The sequence below is a fragment of the Pyrgilauda ruficollis genome, unplaced genomic scaffold (genome assembly GCF_017590135.1).
Source record: "Pyrgilauda ruficollis isolate IOZ18807 unplaced genomic scaffold, ASM1759013v1 scaffold63, whole genome shotgun sequence".
NCBI classification, from domain to species: Eukaryota; Metazoa; Chordata; class Aves; order Passeriformes; family Passeridae; genus Pyrgilauda; species Pyrgilauda ruficollis.
Window position 1 is genome coordinate 219,742 of NW_024528044.1, and position 17,079 is coordinate 236,820.

At 36.3% G+C, this 17,079-nt stretch overlaps 1 protein-coding gene across 2 annotated transcripts in view; it reads right to left on the reverse strand.

The window, feature by feature from the left end:
* Positions 1–17,079, reverse strand: part of STXBP6 (syntaxin binding protein 6) — a 93,271-nt gene that overhangs the window by 20,537 nt on the left and 55,655 nt on the right. For both annotated transcript variants that reach the window (XM_041484135.1, XM_041484136.1), the window contains 2 exons: positions 2,310–2,440; positions 339–504 (listed from right to left, as the gene is read on the reverse strand). In XM_041484135.1, the coding sequence (XP_041340069.1) occupies positions 339–504; positions 2,310–2,440 (297 nt within the window). The remainder of the gene's footprint in view (positions 1–338; positions 505–2,309; positions 2,441–17,079) is intronic.

Here is a 17,079-nt window from a genome sequence, read left to right on the forward strand (position 1 = left end):
AATTCTGCTCATGTGGAAAATGAAAGAATAAGAGAAGACACAAGAAATATTGTACATTGTTTCTTAGATTGAGAAGACACTAAAAGAAAACTATTGATTGATGAAGTTATCTGTATCTGTTAGCAGTTTCAGTAGCTGAAATAAAAGGAATGCTAAGGTAACAGAAGAGTGTGAAGTGGTGCTTGGTGGAGCAATGCTGAAGCCTAGAAGTTTACTGCTAAGTTAGCATGTTCAGATCCATGATTTCAAGATGTCATTAGGCTGCAAGCTTATCTGAACACAGAATAAATCACATGCAAATGATTTCATGTCCAACTGCAAAGCTTTGATTCACTTACCTCCCATAATTTTAGATTGGCAGTTGATAAATTCTGGCTTCTTGTCTGTAAGGTATCGCTGACAAGTGTGATGTAGAACCTGAAAGAATGTGCATTTTTCTGAAGCTGTGTTTGCTACCCATTGGTCAAATGCATTTTCAAATAGTAAATCAAATTCTGGGGAATCCTAGAAGAAAAAAAAAATAAGACTGTTATTATTACTGTTTTAAAAACGATTTAGAGAAAGATATTTTTTAAAATGTACTGTGTTACAAAAAGCAGAAAGGTCATGCAACTAATAACCACCGTGGTATTACTGCACATTTTTAAATGAAAAAGACCAAACAGGCAGGAAGGTTTTTTTACTGTTATTTTTAATGAGGAATAGTCAGCTATGACAAAAATATCTGAAAACAAATATGATTTAGATCAAAAAATTAAAAGCCAAATTCTCATAAGAAGCCATTGCTATCTTCAGATATATAGTTATTTGTTTCCTCTGTATTACGCAAGCATTTATGTCTCTCAACACAAAATCTATGGTCACACTATGTTATAGAAGATGTGGATCTGCTCTCCATGCTCAACCAAACAAATGAGCTAAGTCCTAAGCAAATAACAAGTCCTAGTTATTGTATTTAATGCATTTTCATAAAGTGTTGCAAAGGACTCAGGATAACATGAGCAAAAGGCCACTCCCCGAACAAATCACAGTGCAGCTCAATACCAGATTCAGCTGCCAAAATAAAATGATTTTACGCAAGAAGTCATGCTATACATTTAATATTTGTGAGCCATTATTTTGCAATCTAATCTAGTAAATGTTGTTTTCCAGTTGATGACACTAGGAATTCACAGGGAGATGAGTTTGAAGGAAACATTTCTAAGCTTAAGAGCATGGTAGGATTTTCCATCTGTTATGTACACAGCTGCATAGCAGATGCTGTAAAAGGACCTAAAACTCTTATGCCTTATCTCTTTGTAATTTCACTTGTTTTCATAGTTCCTTTACCCACAGAAAATATAATTCCACTCCTTGCATTTTATAGGGTAGTGGCTAAGGGCTTCTTTTTTGTATCAAGTCTTTAGGTAATAACTAGACTTGGTACTAAGGACTTAGGTACTAACCAAGACTTGGGTACTGACAAAATTTGGTGCACCACAGTTAAGATGCTTATGTGGTTGATTAGAGCACAACTTTGAAGAAACAAGGGAGCTAGTCACAAAAATATTTTGCTATATAAAGAACACAAAATCACTTGGTGAGCACATAATATAAGCTACATTTTTAACTTCTAATTACGTTGCTTTAGTACTGGAGAATTGCATTCATAAAACTAAGACATATTTGTACAACCTCATCTTGAGATAGATCAAGGTGAGCTGCACAGCCCAAATTAAAGGAATAATTCCACAGCTATTCAATATAGGGTTAATTTGTTTTATTTTATTTTTGGTAATTTTTTGTTTAAATCAGTGTTCATTTGCCATTTGCAGCTAAAGGACACCACCACATTTGCTAGCATAAGATAAGGAATGTAGAAATATCTGAGGAAAGGACTGTCCTAGAAAAAATGCAGGATTCACAAGATTTCACAAACTTGAATCTCAGCAACCTCCTCTGTACTTCTACCTATTGCTCTATCTCACAGCACAGCTGCATGCCAAAGTAGACCCCAAGAGGCTTAAAGCTGAAGCAAACAAGGCTCTTACTCTGCTCTCTACAAAGAAAAGAAAAAGCAGTAAGGAAAGTATGGAAAGACAAGAAGAAAAAAATCCACATGACTGAGTTTTAGCCTCCTCCCATGTTTCCCATTAAAATTTACTTCACATATTCCATGTAGCTGTTTCTTTTTTGACAATTTGCACTTAAACCTGCATCTTATATTTCAAAAGATCAAAAGATACCTTTTAAATAGAAAGAATGCCTGGCTCACAAACCAGTTACATAACAGCTCAATTTTCATTTTCTAGAAAACTTTTCAAACTCACCCGATTAGGGTCTATTCCGTTGACCTGGCGAAGCTGCTCGAGCATCCACTGCGTTCTCCTGACAAAGGACGTGGAGCCTTCAAACTGCTTCACCTTTGTAATAGACGCTTGAGCTGGTTTCTTGTTTGTCACTGAACATATAGAAAAACACAGAACTAAAATGGGTTTTGTGATTCAAGAACATGCTGTTTACTTCACTTATCAGTAGCTGTTTTGCTGGTGTATTTTCTACAGTGTCCCACAAAGCAAATACATGTCACTGATTCTGACAGCAGAATGCATTATCTTTCCAGGATAACATACTGAAAAGCATATTCCTCATTGTCAGAATGGTGGTATGATGCCAAACAAGCTGTTTAGCACTCAAAATTGGATGTATTTTAGCCATTATCAATGTAAGTTACCAACATCCTGTAAAAAAACCCAGTGCTACAACAAAGGTCTGTCCATTTCATTCTAACAATCCCAGAATCACAGAATGGCCTGGTATTAAGGGACTTAAAGACCATCCAGTTCCTATCTCCCTGCCATGGTCAGGGACACCTCTCACTAGACCAGGTTGCTCAGAGCCCCATCCAGTTTGTCCTAAACATCTCCAGTGACAGGGCACTGACCACCTTTCTGGGCAACCTGTTCCAACGCATCACCACTCTCCCAGTAAAGACCTTTTTTCCCCTAATATCTAACCTAAATCTACTCTCTTTCAGTGTGAAGCTGTTTCCCTTTGTCCTAGCACTACATGCTCTTGTAAGAAGTCCTTCTCCAGATTTCTTCTAGGCTCTCAGGTACTGGAAGGCTGCAATTAGGTCATTTCAAAGCATTCTGTTCTTCAGGCCGATAAAACCCAAATCTCTCAGACTTTCCTCACAGGAGAGGTGCACCATCAATTACCTTACTGTTCTCTTTTCCCCATGCTAATTTGCTTAAGTTTCTCATATTCATCACTGAGTATTAACAATTTCTTTCTCATCTTCTCAATTTAGGAAAACAGAGAAGGAAAAACAAAACCCCAACCATATGACCATGTAAGTATATGCACCTTATTAAAAAACCCTGTTACTTTAGACTGAATTTTACATTGTTGATTGAAAAAAACAAAGTATTTTTCCAGTCTTTTCACAACATGGTACATGTAGGTCACGCTTGTATAATACCACCAACATTTGTGACATTTGAGTGCCAGCCAAGAGACATAGGTATATGCACTGTAAATCCACCAAGTCAGACAACAGTCAGTGAAAAACACAGGTACAAGAATTAAGGAACTAAAGTTTGTTTGACACCTTCCCTTCCAAATATTAGGTACCACAAACAAAAACCATGAATAAGAATTATATTACTTATTACAAACAAAATGTATGTTAAAACTCACAAAAAAATGTATGTTAAAAACCACTGCTCTGATTTTGGAAAAGAATAAAAAAGGCAATACAATGCTCAAATCAGTGTATCATTAAGTCAGAATTGTGTTTTCAAAGAGTACTTAATAAGGCTAACTTTTCAACAGCAGGAAAATTGACTTCCTGCATTAGATGTTTTCTCTAAACAAATATTCTTTTAATCAGTGTAACTCCATGGAAGTTCTATAAGCAGCTTTAGATACTTTCTGTAGTCCAATGTGTATTTCATTTACATGTCACTTATCTGTTGCTGTATGTTAAGTCACTCCCAAACACATTTCCACTTTCTGTGAAGAAAAAATTTGTATAATCACTGTATTGCATAATCTACTAAAGCTGGTGTGTCATTTATTTTTTTCCTACCTAAACTCTTTCCAAAAATAATTTTACCCATATGGTCCACCAAATAAGAGTATTATTGGAAAAGTTGCTTTTCTCTGCTTTTAGATGCTGGCAGTCAAAGAGAGCATCTAAAATAATCAAGACTTAAACAGCAAGATTGCTTATTTTTGTGCACTCTCTTTGCCCAGACAACCAGGAAAAGTAACAGGCTTCCCACTCTGAAAAGGCATGCAGCATGCACTTCTGCACCCAGAGACACAGTTAAACACTAAGTAAATACTGCTGTAATACCTTATCATACCATGAAGTTAAAAAGCTAATATTGGTTCTTAGGATGAAAATTTAAAACGCACAGATCAGTGTCTTGTTGTTAAATGCACTTTGGAATACATTAGCAAAAGCAGATTAATATGAAAAGCTCTTTTCAGTATCTCAGATTTAGATGTTTTCAGTTCTGAGTGTGTCTGTGAAAGTCCAAACACCCTAATGTGAACTAAACTTGATAAACAGAAAATTCATTCCAAGGAAATTTTAGTAGGGAAAAAAAAAAAAAAAAAAAAAAAAAGATACTAGCATTCCACAAGGGAGATAATTGTTTTTAAGATAATTGTTTTTAAGCTACCTTGGAATAGGAAGCACAGCTGGACTCAGTATATTGATCAGTCTATTGACAAGAATGTAGGAAACAAACTGTCGGAAATCTCACTGACACTGGAAGCACTGCAAGCCGAAGTGGTGCATGTTGAAGTAGGTGGTTTAGAATCTTACATCAAATGGTACACAGAAGATCAATGTAGTATCAGAAAGGCAGCAGCAAAATAAGACTAGACCAACTACTGAAGACTATTACTATTACTGAAGGCTATTACTAAGAAGTGAGATTAGTATTAAAGACTCATTGCTTGCTCCATGGCCCAGGCATCCAAATACAACAATCCCAATAATGCAGGGGTGTCAGGAAACCTATCCATACCTATAGGGCATATACAGGTTCTGTTTCTACTTCAAACCCACACAGTAGGGAGTGCGAAACAAACTCACAAACTGTACAGGTTTATGCGCTCATTTTCCCTAAATTTACTCTTTGTATGTATTTAAACACTTTACAGCATTCTACTAGACCAAGTTTCACATATCTTCTACAAATCAGTACTAATTGAAGGCTATTGAACAGCGGCTCAACTTTTATGGCCTGTGGATTATTCTCTTTCCATGCAAAATGGGCAATGATCTAAAGCTAAATGAGTTATGTATTAAAAAGAAAAAATTGTGCATACTACATGTAAGTCACACATATAATTTTATAATACCAGCAGCTCTGCAAACTAAAGAGTTTGACACCAGGAAGCACTAGACATTTTTCTCCCTCAAGAGTCTCATGGATAACCAATCACGAAATGTATAGCCTTAACCTTTAATACAGCAAACTTCCTATTGTTCTGGAGGCTTATACATGACATACATGCAAGTGCTCTTGAAAACAGGGGACATTAATCTTTCAAGGTGAGAATATAAAATTTTACACATGATATTTAAACACTAAATGTCTAATCTCAGCATCTCCAGAAACTTGTTCGTTTGACATATCCAAAATCTACTTCCCCAAACTCCTCTATATAGCACTTTTAACAATCAATAAACAGCAGCTTTGTCTTCATTTGGAGCCATCAGTGCTCTGTACTGCAGTGAAAGATTCACATTACATTTCCAAACTTCATCACCTCCCAAAAATGCCTATTAATGATAAACTATAAAAGCATCTTGATTAGATGATTGTTTCTGTATCATCCACCACCACATAACTCTGGAAAAGGCCAAGAGGGCTACTCCCCCATGGAGGAACTTACAAGGACCTTGGGTATGTCATCACCTGAGGCAGAAATTCAGTCTTAAGCTAAATGGTGCCATCCTCTTGGGAAAACAGCAGCTCCTCCTCTACATCTCAGTCATGATTACTGTGCACAGTCAAACAGATCTAGCTGCATTTCACCTTTCAAGTCTTAGTATTTTAGGAAACAGCTAGCATTTCTATAGCATTCAAAAAACCAGCTACTCACGAACCCACCAAACATGCTTTAGAAGTCCATGACAGCTTGACAGTAATATGGCAGTCACTGTAACTCTGAGAAACCCTTTGGCAGCCAGGGAAACCATCCTCACTAGCTGCTCGTTATACTGCCTAAAAAACTAGAGCATTTCACCAGCCACTGAGTGGGAGTTATCTTGCAGACACGTAAAAAGTATTTTCTGAAAAACTGAAAAAAAGTGGAAGCAATTACATATACCTAGACACATTCCCTCTCTGACAAATCATTTAGGCATTTTTGCTAAGATCTTACATAATCATCACCTATCTTAATAAAAGCCAATATTTAAGTTATGCTTCAATTTTAAGTGGGTTTTTTGTTTGCTTTGCCTTTTTAAAAACTGTAACACTAAGCCTTCAAAATAACAAGCTATAACAGTGTGGACAAAATACATTTATTTGGAACCCATAAATAAATGGTCGGTTCATAGGGCATTTCTACATGTCATAGATGGAAACAAGTTTTTTCTTTTTAAGCAACATACAGCTATCAGTGAAGCAAGAAAATGTGTGAGAAATCAGCTACTGCAATTTATGATGGAAGACACTGTGAGGTTGATGACTTTTCTGTTATGTTTGTCCAGCTGCTACTTAATCTGCAATGTTGTCTCAGACGACAAAACACAATTAACTTGTAAAAATGCCCCAGAAGTATGAGAAAGAAATATTTATTGGATTTTCTTTCAAATGCCAAAGTACAAAGGCTCAAAGAAAAGACATTAAGTTATCAATGAGGGCTGGCCCCCATTTGCTATTCTTACCTATATAACTCCAAAGCAAAAGGCAAGAAAAGATAATCTATCTCTATTCCCTTGGCATAAGAAGGTCTTCTTCCTGTCACTAAGACAACCTTACAATTGTTTTCCCCCCATTTCAAAATCTTACCCTCTCTGTTTTCTTCCCAAAGCAAGGAAATGAAGACTAGGCAGGGGAAAGGACACTCACACATCCCCTTAACCCTTGTATTACTCTGTTCTGCAAGGCTACAAGGTAGTTCAAGCTACTACTGTTCAGGTCACATGGTCCCCAAGGTATGGTCCTGGCAAGAAACTTCCAGATTTTCCTACAATAACTTTCCAACAATCAGAAAAATTAAGGTGACAATTAAGATGGAGCAAACAGGTGCATTCTTGACTTATTTAGGTCATGAGAAGTAAGATCCAGATATACATGAAACTGTCTTAGTATACCATGTGAGTTTTAGGAAAGCTGCTTCCAGTCTGCTTTACTTGACAGTTGTGAGCTTTGCTACCTATCAATTCCAGCTCTGAGTCTGAGCACCAAAACTTGTAGTGTTTCAGGTTTTCTCAGAACAGGTTCAACTAATACTGATTTAGTTTGCAGTCTGAATTAATGCTAGAACTTTGAGCCTTCCCACTGCGATTGTCCAGTGGGATTACCTCTTGCACACCTGACACACTTCTTAGACCTCAACGATCCATATATAATAAAAAGGGATGCTCTGAGAAGACTGTGGCAAAATTAATTTAGACTTATGTTGCCACTTCCAGGATTAATTTTTTTTTAGGTACAGAGAAAAGAAAGGATATGTTTGCAGCAAAAGAGAGCTAGCCTCACAGAAGATAAAGAAAACCAGCTAAAACTGGGGCATGTTTAAATTCCCGCTTGCTGGTCAAGTCTTGCAGGTGTCAAAATGTTCATAAGGTGAGGCCTGACTTCTCAGAATGGCATCTCCTATTTTTGCCCATATTTCCTCTTTCCTTCATTTGACAGTGCTGCTTTCTCACCATCTGGGATCTAAGGAGCTGAAAGCAGGGACAAGCAGCACAGTCCCACCTTCTCCACTTGCCAAATAGGACATGAGGATGTAAATGGCCCTAAATACACAGCAGTGTAACCAAACATTAATTCCTTCTGTTTCTTCAGGCACAGCATAATGTTTTGACATGAAACCGGAAGAAAGAGAAGCTTTCAGATACAAAAGAGGCAAACTACTCCTAAGTCTAAACACATACTGGTTTTCCCACAGCCCTCCCCAGGAGTTCAGATAACAATATGCATCATCTGTCTGCTTAAATCAGCTCTACTGCATCACTGCCCATAACAAGTTGCCAGCCTTATGCTTCACGATAAAAATGTAAGAAATGCCTTTCTCTTAATTAATGTATATTCATACATTGTTTGAAATAAAGTTTTATGTAAATAATAAATTTTCTTTCTACATGCAAGTTATCCTTATCTGTTGACTAGTAAAAGAAAAATCAAGTACTAAAAAAATTGGTTAATCTGAAAATTCAGGTTAAGATATGTGCTGTATCTTCCCAAGATAAAGAACTAGACAAAAAAATGTCCTGGTGACTTTAAATGGAAAAAAAAAAAATAAACTATTCCCTTGAGTTGCAATAAAAAAAAACACTTTTTTTGTTCATGTGTATGACACCATGAAGTTTATAAGCCTGAAATGAGAGTCTTACAACATGACTGTATTAATAAAAAACTGCTGCTTAGAGGCAGAATGCCTTGCCTTTGGTTTCCCCCCGGAAATATTTATTTTTCACAGAACCGTGTAAATACTTGTCCTCAAAAAGATTTTATAACTATTCAAACACCTGAACCCCCCCCCATCATCCATATCGATTGCAGAAGATTCATCCTGTGTTTCTATCAAAATTTTAAAGCTATAAATATAGAAATTTTTCAGTTTTAAATTAATAACTTGCTTAAATTATTCTTCAAATACTACAGCAATATAGCTTAAGTTACCTATATAAAAGCAACTGCTTTTCATAGTGGCAGTTATATAAACAAATGTAGGTAACAGTGGCAAGAATGGCAGACTTCATTTTGTCACCAGAGAGAAAGCTTCTGCTTAACTGCAAATATCTGCAAAGGAATCTTATTAAACACATTTTCACTTCCAGAATGATGACTGAACTTCCAGGTTTTGTTTGAATTGCCTTTTACTACTTTATATTGCAAAGCAGCCAACTTTCAAACTTTTCCCACCTCCTTTTTCCTGCGCACAGTCAGCTGCATTTGAGGACTCAAGGTATTTCTAGTCAAAACCACCAGATTTATTGTGTGTATGTTTTTAGTTAAAACTAGTTGAGAGGACAGCATGGCGCTCAGGCAATCTACCAAAGCAGGGCCACTGTAGAGAAGATAATAGATATTCCAGCCAGGTCCCAGGGAAGAATGATGAATTTCTCACAACACAGACACCAGAAGTTTCATCAGGGACTTCTCAATTAGAATAGAGCTCCAGCTGATCCCGACCTAGAGCATTTTATATTTGTAGTTCACCTTGTCCTGGCATGATAGAGCCTCATCTCTTAATTGGGCATATTTGGTGACTGAGAATTTCAGTTCACTCTATTTGTCTAGATCACTTACACCTTCAATCTTCTTGGCTCTCCTTTCCTTAAAAGGAAGGCAGCATTCTACACAGACTTTTCTGAACAGCTTTAAAATCACCTTGCAAGCATGTATGCACACTGCAGAAAATCTCACTTCAATTTAGCTTAGAAATCAAGGCTCAAGACACAGACCACAGTGAATACATGTGTGGGTTGTCCTTTTATCACATTCTTGTCACTTCAGCACCTGAAGCTGTGAGGAACCAATAAAAATCAATACCACAAAAGTACTTGTCAACTTAAGTGGAATTTGGCATTATTCCCGTGCAAGTTAACAGATGTGCATCCTTAGCAGAGAGTACACTAGGAATTACCTCACCAGCCTGAAAACAATGTTTGAACTTCACAGCAAGTGTCCTGAGAGGCAGGAAGAGGTTCTGGAAAATTAAAGCCTGACTTTGTTACTCAGTAACTCGTACAAGGACCATGGTATTTAACAAATAGCGCTTCATTTCTAAGCTTGCTCAGAAAACTTGAGAGGCTTCAGGTTCTGGTCAACAACTTTTAAGATCCTACATTCTAAGAGAATCCTGTTATAACAGGGTAGAGGGTTTACTGCAGCTTTTAAAGTTACTTAGAAAACTGTTTTTCTTGATTTTGCTCGAATCAATGACCAAAAATATAGCAGATGAGACTGCTACTAAAAAAAAAATACTTTCCACGAGCAGATGTAAGAAAGGACTATTACAGCCATTCAAGACAAAATCCCCAGCTTTTGCTATGCAATGGTCTCAGTCAGAACAGCAGCGGGCAAATTATTCCATACACTTGTAACTCAGACTGTCCGAGAGAATTCTACAGAACCCTTCACATACACGTGGTATGAAAACATCTAAATCTCAATATAAGCAACTAAAAAAGTCTGTCAGACTTCAACCACTTAAAGCTATGAAGAAATTGAAACACACACATCCCCAAACCAATAAACACCCCAGAAATGTATCAGTGGGGAGTTACCTAGAGGTACAGCTGAAATGGGATATAAAGCCAAAACAGAAAATCAATTTCAGTTTGGAAACATTTTAAAGTTTTATTTTGGGCTCCAGGTCAATACTGAAGTGTTATTCAACAAGCCTATGTGGACTGAACTAATTTTGTCCACCATCTGTAAATGCTAACAATAGAAGCTACTACTACAGATGTATATTCCAATTTTGCTCTATCAAGTAACAATTGTCAAAATACCCCAATCTGAAACAAAAAGTGCCATGAAGCCAGAAATAAACCCATTACTGTTAAAAGCACTACTGCTTGATTTTTTTTTTGTTTTGTTTTGAAGTATCTGAATAATAGGATTTTATCTGCCCAAGTGGATAAGTATGAATTATTTGAAACTATGTGTTTCGCCTGACTGTATTGGACCAATTTCCTACCAGAAAACAGCCAGTGAAAGTATAAATGAGTTGACAATACACAAAGGATAAGGTAAAGGAAATTTACACTGAAGGAAGTATACTTTTTTTAAAGCAATATCCATAGTGTTCCTAGACACAGTACACTAATAACAGCCCTTGAGAGGGGAAAATCCAATTATTCTCTTTTGCAGATTTTGTGCATTAGTAATACATTTATATTTATAGCCAAATTAAAAACAGGTGGAAGGAAAAAAGAAGAGTTGCTCCTCAGATCCGGATTTCTCCTACATTCAAAAGGTTAACACTAAAGATATTCTGAAGCAGATAAATGCAACAGTTTGAAAGACTGTGAAAGGAGAAAAAAATGCCCAAAGAACAGGCATGAAGCATTTAAGAAGTCTGGATCAGAGAGATCTATAATCTCAAATATTTAAAGTAGTTTCACTATCTAGGACACTCAGCAGTTTGACCTTGAGACACCAGACATGCCCCCTTAGTTTCCAGCCATGCTGAGCATGTTGGTACAAGATCTATAATGGATGGAGCTGCCTGCTGCCTAGGTGGGTGGCTCTACAGAGAACATTAGTAGTACTGCAGTCACATTTAAAAAGCTCCTCCATATATCAGGAGAAAAAAAATTCACTGTTACAATAGTGCAAAAAAGTCCTACACCATATTAGCATCTGGAGGACAGATAATTCTCCAAACTAGGAGAAATACAGTAGAAACACTTTAAAGAGGGGAGGGGTAAAAAAAAAAAAAAAAAAAAAGAAAAGAAAAAAGAAAAAGGCCATAAGAACAGAGTCTGGATATGAAGAAATGCTGAAAACTTTCCAACAGTCTGAACACAGAACTGATACTACAAGAAACACTATAACATCTTGAAGGTTTGTTCCTACTATTGTCATTATACATTCATGCAAAATGCAACAAGAGGGGTGTATTTTACAGTGGATGAACTGCTCATTACATCTCCCTGCACGTAACCCTTCTTAAGGATTTTCAGCTTTCCTAAAGTAGAAATTGAGGTGCAGACCAGCATACACTAAGGCAAACTTGGTACCTGGCAAGATTGTTAAAATGTGAAAAAACCCACAAAAAATATCAGCAGGTCTTCTAAAACTATATATTTGAATTTATGAACTGTAAACACAAACAGATCAAAAGACATGTACAACCTGAAAAATGAAATCTGACGTTACAGCTTTTTTGTCTCATGACATTTTATCATCTCGTGACCGACTTTTTTCAGTCCTTTGGAGTGCATTGAAGGTAATAGAGTGGATCACATATACCATGCTACAAGTTTCACAAGAAACTCTGGAAACACACTTGAAATGGAAAACACATTGAATTTCTTCCAGCCAGAGACTAGAAGGTTCAAACCAGACCAGATGAAAATAATTATTCTGATTTGTTTAAAACGGAAGACCCTAAATGAGGCTGCTTCTTGTATCTACCGTAATCTGTTGAGAAAGCTCAGCATACATATTGCCTAAACCTTGAGAAAATGGGTAATTTGTATTCACTTTCACATATCTTTTGCCACACTTAATCTAAAGCAGAACACATCAGGTCCACCCATTCTACAACAGGATACAGAAACACACCAAATAAAACCATGTCCATCCAACAGTTCCAGAACTAACATGTAACATCCACCACTGAAAAGCAAATATTCAAATACCAACTTTAATAAATAAAACTTGACTGGGATATTCTCACAAGGGAAATTACACTGGACAATTAAAATCAAACACAATTTCTTTCACAGCATAACACTGTTCCAATCTTGCCATAGTACACTGCCAAATTCTGGAAAAGATAACCGAATAATTTATGATTGAACAGAGATACTTTTGGCAATACTTTTAAGGAGCAAGTAAAAAACCAAGTTAGTTTTTTTTTTTTTTTAATAGAACCTTTCATGTCTCACTAGATGTCTTGCATTTACCAGCATCCTAGTTCTTATTTATTGTACTTGTCATTCAAAGAAAAGTCAATTCAGGACTAACAGAGATATTCAAACTCAATCTTCAGGAAAAAAATGTCCACTTGGATGCGACAGTCTTAGAAAGCATCCAGCTTGCTGACAGAGATTTAATCTGAATCTAATACTTTGCTCTTTCTGCAGAAATGTTTATGCTATTTGTACCAATTCCATCATGGAACTCTATGAAGCCTGTACACAGCACTCAGATTACCAAAACATTCCTGATTTCACAACAGACTGGAATTACTTTGCCAAAACATGCCAGAGTTCCTTCATAGCTGCCTGCTCATTTATACAATTCAGGATCACAAAAGTGAATCTGACCTCTCAAGGTCACCTAGTCAAACCTCTGCTCAAAGTCGCACAAACATTATCATTCAGTGAGGTTACTTAATTGCAAAAGATAGTAAACCAAATTAAGAACTTCACTTTCTTATGGTGATTTTTTTCCTCTCCTCTCCAGACTTGACAGGCAGCCCTCCACCCCAGGCAGTGGATTATTCCAGCCCAGGTGCAGGATTTCATGCTTGTCCTGGTCAAACATCAGAAGTCCCCTTCTGTTGCCCCATTCCCACACCTAGAGCCACGTTATTGAAAGTCCTACCTCCCTCCCCTCCAATTTGGTATCACCTGCAAACCTGAGGGACACAGCACATCCTGTTATCCTAGTAATGGAAAAGGAAATGAACCAGGAACTGGCTCCAGGATCAGTTTCCACACCCACCGTGCCACCAGCAGCTATGCCCTTATGACACTGAGCCACTGCATAGACACAGAACCACACCTCTGAGCCCCGTGTTCCTCTTCCTCTCACCTCATACTCCACCTCTCCTATACAAATTATGCCATCTGCCTACAAGGACAGTGAAAGCTGTGCTACACTGCTACATGGCTCCATTCCCATCTAAGTGAGTGATATGAGATCTACTCAGATATTCATAAATTCCTTTACAAGCATCAATTTACTAATGTAATGTAGAAAATTAATGTAAAGAGCTATAGATAGTCTGTCTTTCAATGTCAGTGTTATGTAACACATAATTTTTACCCTCACCAATATTTTACTTTAGCATTACTTAATTATTGAAAGCTCAGGGTCTAATACTTAAAATCAGACCAATTCCGTAATGGCAAACATAGTGTTTAAGGGCCTAGCACTGAGCAGATTTGCAAATGAAATTTGATTTGCAATTTTCAATTTAAGTAATTTTTCCATAAGCTTAGAGTGAGGGCTTGAATGAACTCTAAAAATACACAGAAATGACACACTACTCAGAAATAACTCTGTTATTCAACTTAACTGCCCTCTTGCTGTCAGCATTTACTTCTGATCAAATTCTGTATTCTTAACATTTATGTCAGTCATTTTTACTGTGCCGACCACTCGTAAAAACTGCAAGAACTTTAAGGTAGGGGAATAAAGTAAAAGAAAAAATCCACAGTATTTCTACCAGACTATAATTTTTTTATCTTCCCTCCATTCAAAATTAAACATCTAAAGAAACAGAAGAATTTCCAAACACCAGGACTAACAAGTGGATTTGCCACATATACAAAACAATTTTTGTTGTATGAAATTTATTACTATGCAACTTACATGCATTTCTGCATTTGCAGTTGTCTTTGTAAAAATGGGGTTTTTGTCAGTTGGTTATGACTTCTTGGGAGTTTTTTAAAAATTCTCTGCTTCATATACCTCTAATACAGAAAATTCCTATCCTGAAAGAAAAGGCCCTCTGTCTCTTCTGAAGTTTTATGTATAGTAGGGCATTTGCTTGATTTTTCTGTCCTCTAATACACACTATTAATATAATCTATTATTCTAAGCCTCATAGCTTGTAAATTTGCTGCTAATAGCTTCGTCCCACTGCACAGTTACAGCCAAGAATCACCATGACTGTTGTCTTGTCTGCTGCCTAGTCCATGAAGGCTGTCCTGTAATTAACCTGTTAGAGTCATCCATAAATACTCATTGATAAAACCAGACAAATGGTGCAGCAAAGAAGAAAATCTGTCATTTTGACTGTAAATTGCTCAGTTTAAATGCATCAATGTGTTTTTCAAGGGCTTTGAACAACAATAAAATTTGCTGTTTAAGACATGAACAGATTGGCTTTAACTTGAGCTACAGTAGTAGCAATAATACCTCCATAGGTTTTTCAGTTTCCTTAAGCCTTTACCCTTTGTGAAATAAAATTCTTCCTAAGCTTGCCAAAAGTTGTGAACATATAAAATCTTTATAGTCGTAGCTACTGAGACCAACAGCTAGCTATGTTCTCCTCAAAAGACAATAACTGGCCATTCCAAAATAAAAAGAGTCCATTATAAAATTTTATTACACAAATTTAAATGAAAATACAGTTGCATTACTGAAATTATTAATAGCTGCAGACAAAAACATGAGGCTGTATCCTAAGTAATACCTTCACAAAGCAAATAAGTATCACTGCAACACATGCACTCTTACTTAGCCATGGCAATTTAGAAAGTAAATTCTGAACACTGATCAGAAGTTACATCAAAACACTTCTTCAAAGATACTCCATGAACTATTCTGCTTATTTCACATGAATTAAGGATATATTTAAGAAGTCACTTTAAAATTTTACTGCATTCTATGCCTTTTTGTTGTCAATCTCTATAATAGAGCAATATTTGCAAGTGTACTGATGTATACTAAATATTGCTCCAAATTTTTATATATTTCCAACAGTCTCACAAAAACCTTTCCAGTGACATCATCATAAAGTAAATTGATACAACTTCCTTCACCTCCTATTAGTAATGCAGTATTTTCACTGCAGATTAGTAATTCCCTGGTAAATCAATTAATTATACAGATGTTAAGTCAATGTAAGGAACAGTTTACTGCCTAATGTCCTTTGAAATTACATTTGCCACGTGATCAAACAATCAACTAAGAACTGAAGTCATAACATTCAGAATAAAATTTACATGTATTGACTTCTGAGCTTAAAAGCATTAAGAAAGAGAAAGGTGTACTTACAGATCAATGGCACATATAGCTACTTTTTAAACTTAGAATTCAAAAACCATATGATGAGAGCTGACCAACAAAAAAGGGTCAAAACTTCCTGAAGAAAATAATTTTCCTTTGAAGTTGTAGGTTTGTCAATTAGCTTAAGCTTCAACAACTTTGTCCAGAGATTTACATTAAAAAATTGATCCCTCAAAAGTATTCATTTTAGTGAATAACACTTTTATAATTCCACAGGAAAAATATGACAGTGCTGACTCAGATTTCAAAAACTTTAAATACTGTGAAATTGCAAGCTTCTGGTGTATCACTATCAATATATTAAAAGCAACTGACTTAAGATACCCTATTTTACTGAGAACTTTAGCATTTACTGAAGACAGAAGACATGAAGTCCCTCTCCACAGACTACAATATATTATTCAACCTGTCCAGCTGCTTGACAGGCTGTCAAGAGGTGTAAGTCCCAGTCCAATCCTACTTTACACACATGGCCTTTATACCCACTCATCAACTGATCCAATCAATACCAATCCTTTCATGACTGTCTATACTGACGACTTAAGATTGGATATTTTATGGATTAAAGAAGTAAAAGAACAACAAAGTTCAGCCAAAGCAAGAAGAGAAGTAACTTCAGCATCATTAGCAGTTCCAGTGAATGTTGTTTAAGATTTATTAAGAACTCTTGAAGTTATAAAAAGTAAGTCCTGGAGAACAGTGTAACAGGACAGTTAGTAAATAAATATAAGCATTACAATCAATTTATTTCTAGTTTTTAATGCCTAAATGCCACTTAAAGAGTTGAACCAGGACTTACTTTAGAGAATAATGATGTATGTAAAAGCCAAAGAATGGCTATTTCTAGTAAACAGGTTTTAGACTGCTCTCCTCTGCCCCTTACCCCAACCATCTTGATTTAGATGAGTTTGATTTTTTTGCATGTTTACCCAGGATACATATTTTTGAAGTTATGCCAAAAATTAAGAAAAATGCGTATCTTATCTTGAAACACATTATCTTCAATATTCTAAGTATAACACCCTTTTACATTCTTGCTGAATACAGAGAATTTAACGTATTAATTACCTGTGCTTTTTTTGCCCTGTGCTCCTCTCCTCCCCTTGCCATGGTTAATGAACTTACTAAGACTGCAGAGCCACAATCAGAGGCTTCTTTTCTCAGTGCAACTCTATTAAGACCACTCCCATCTACATAA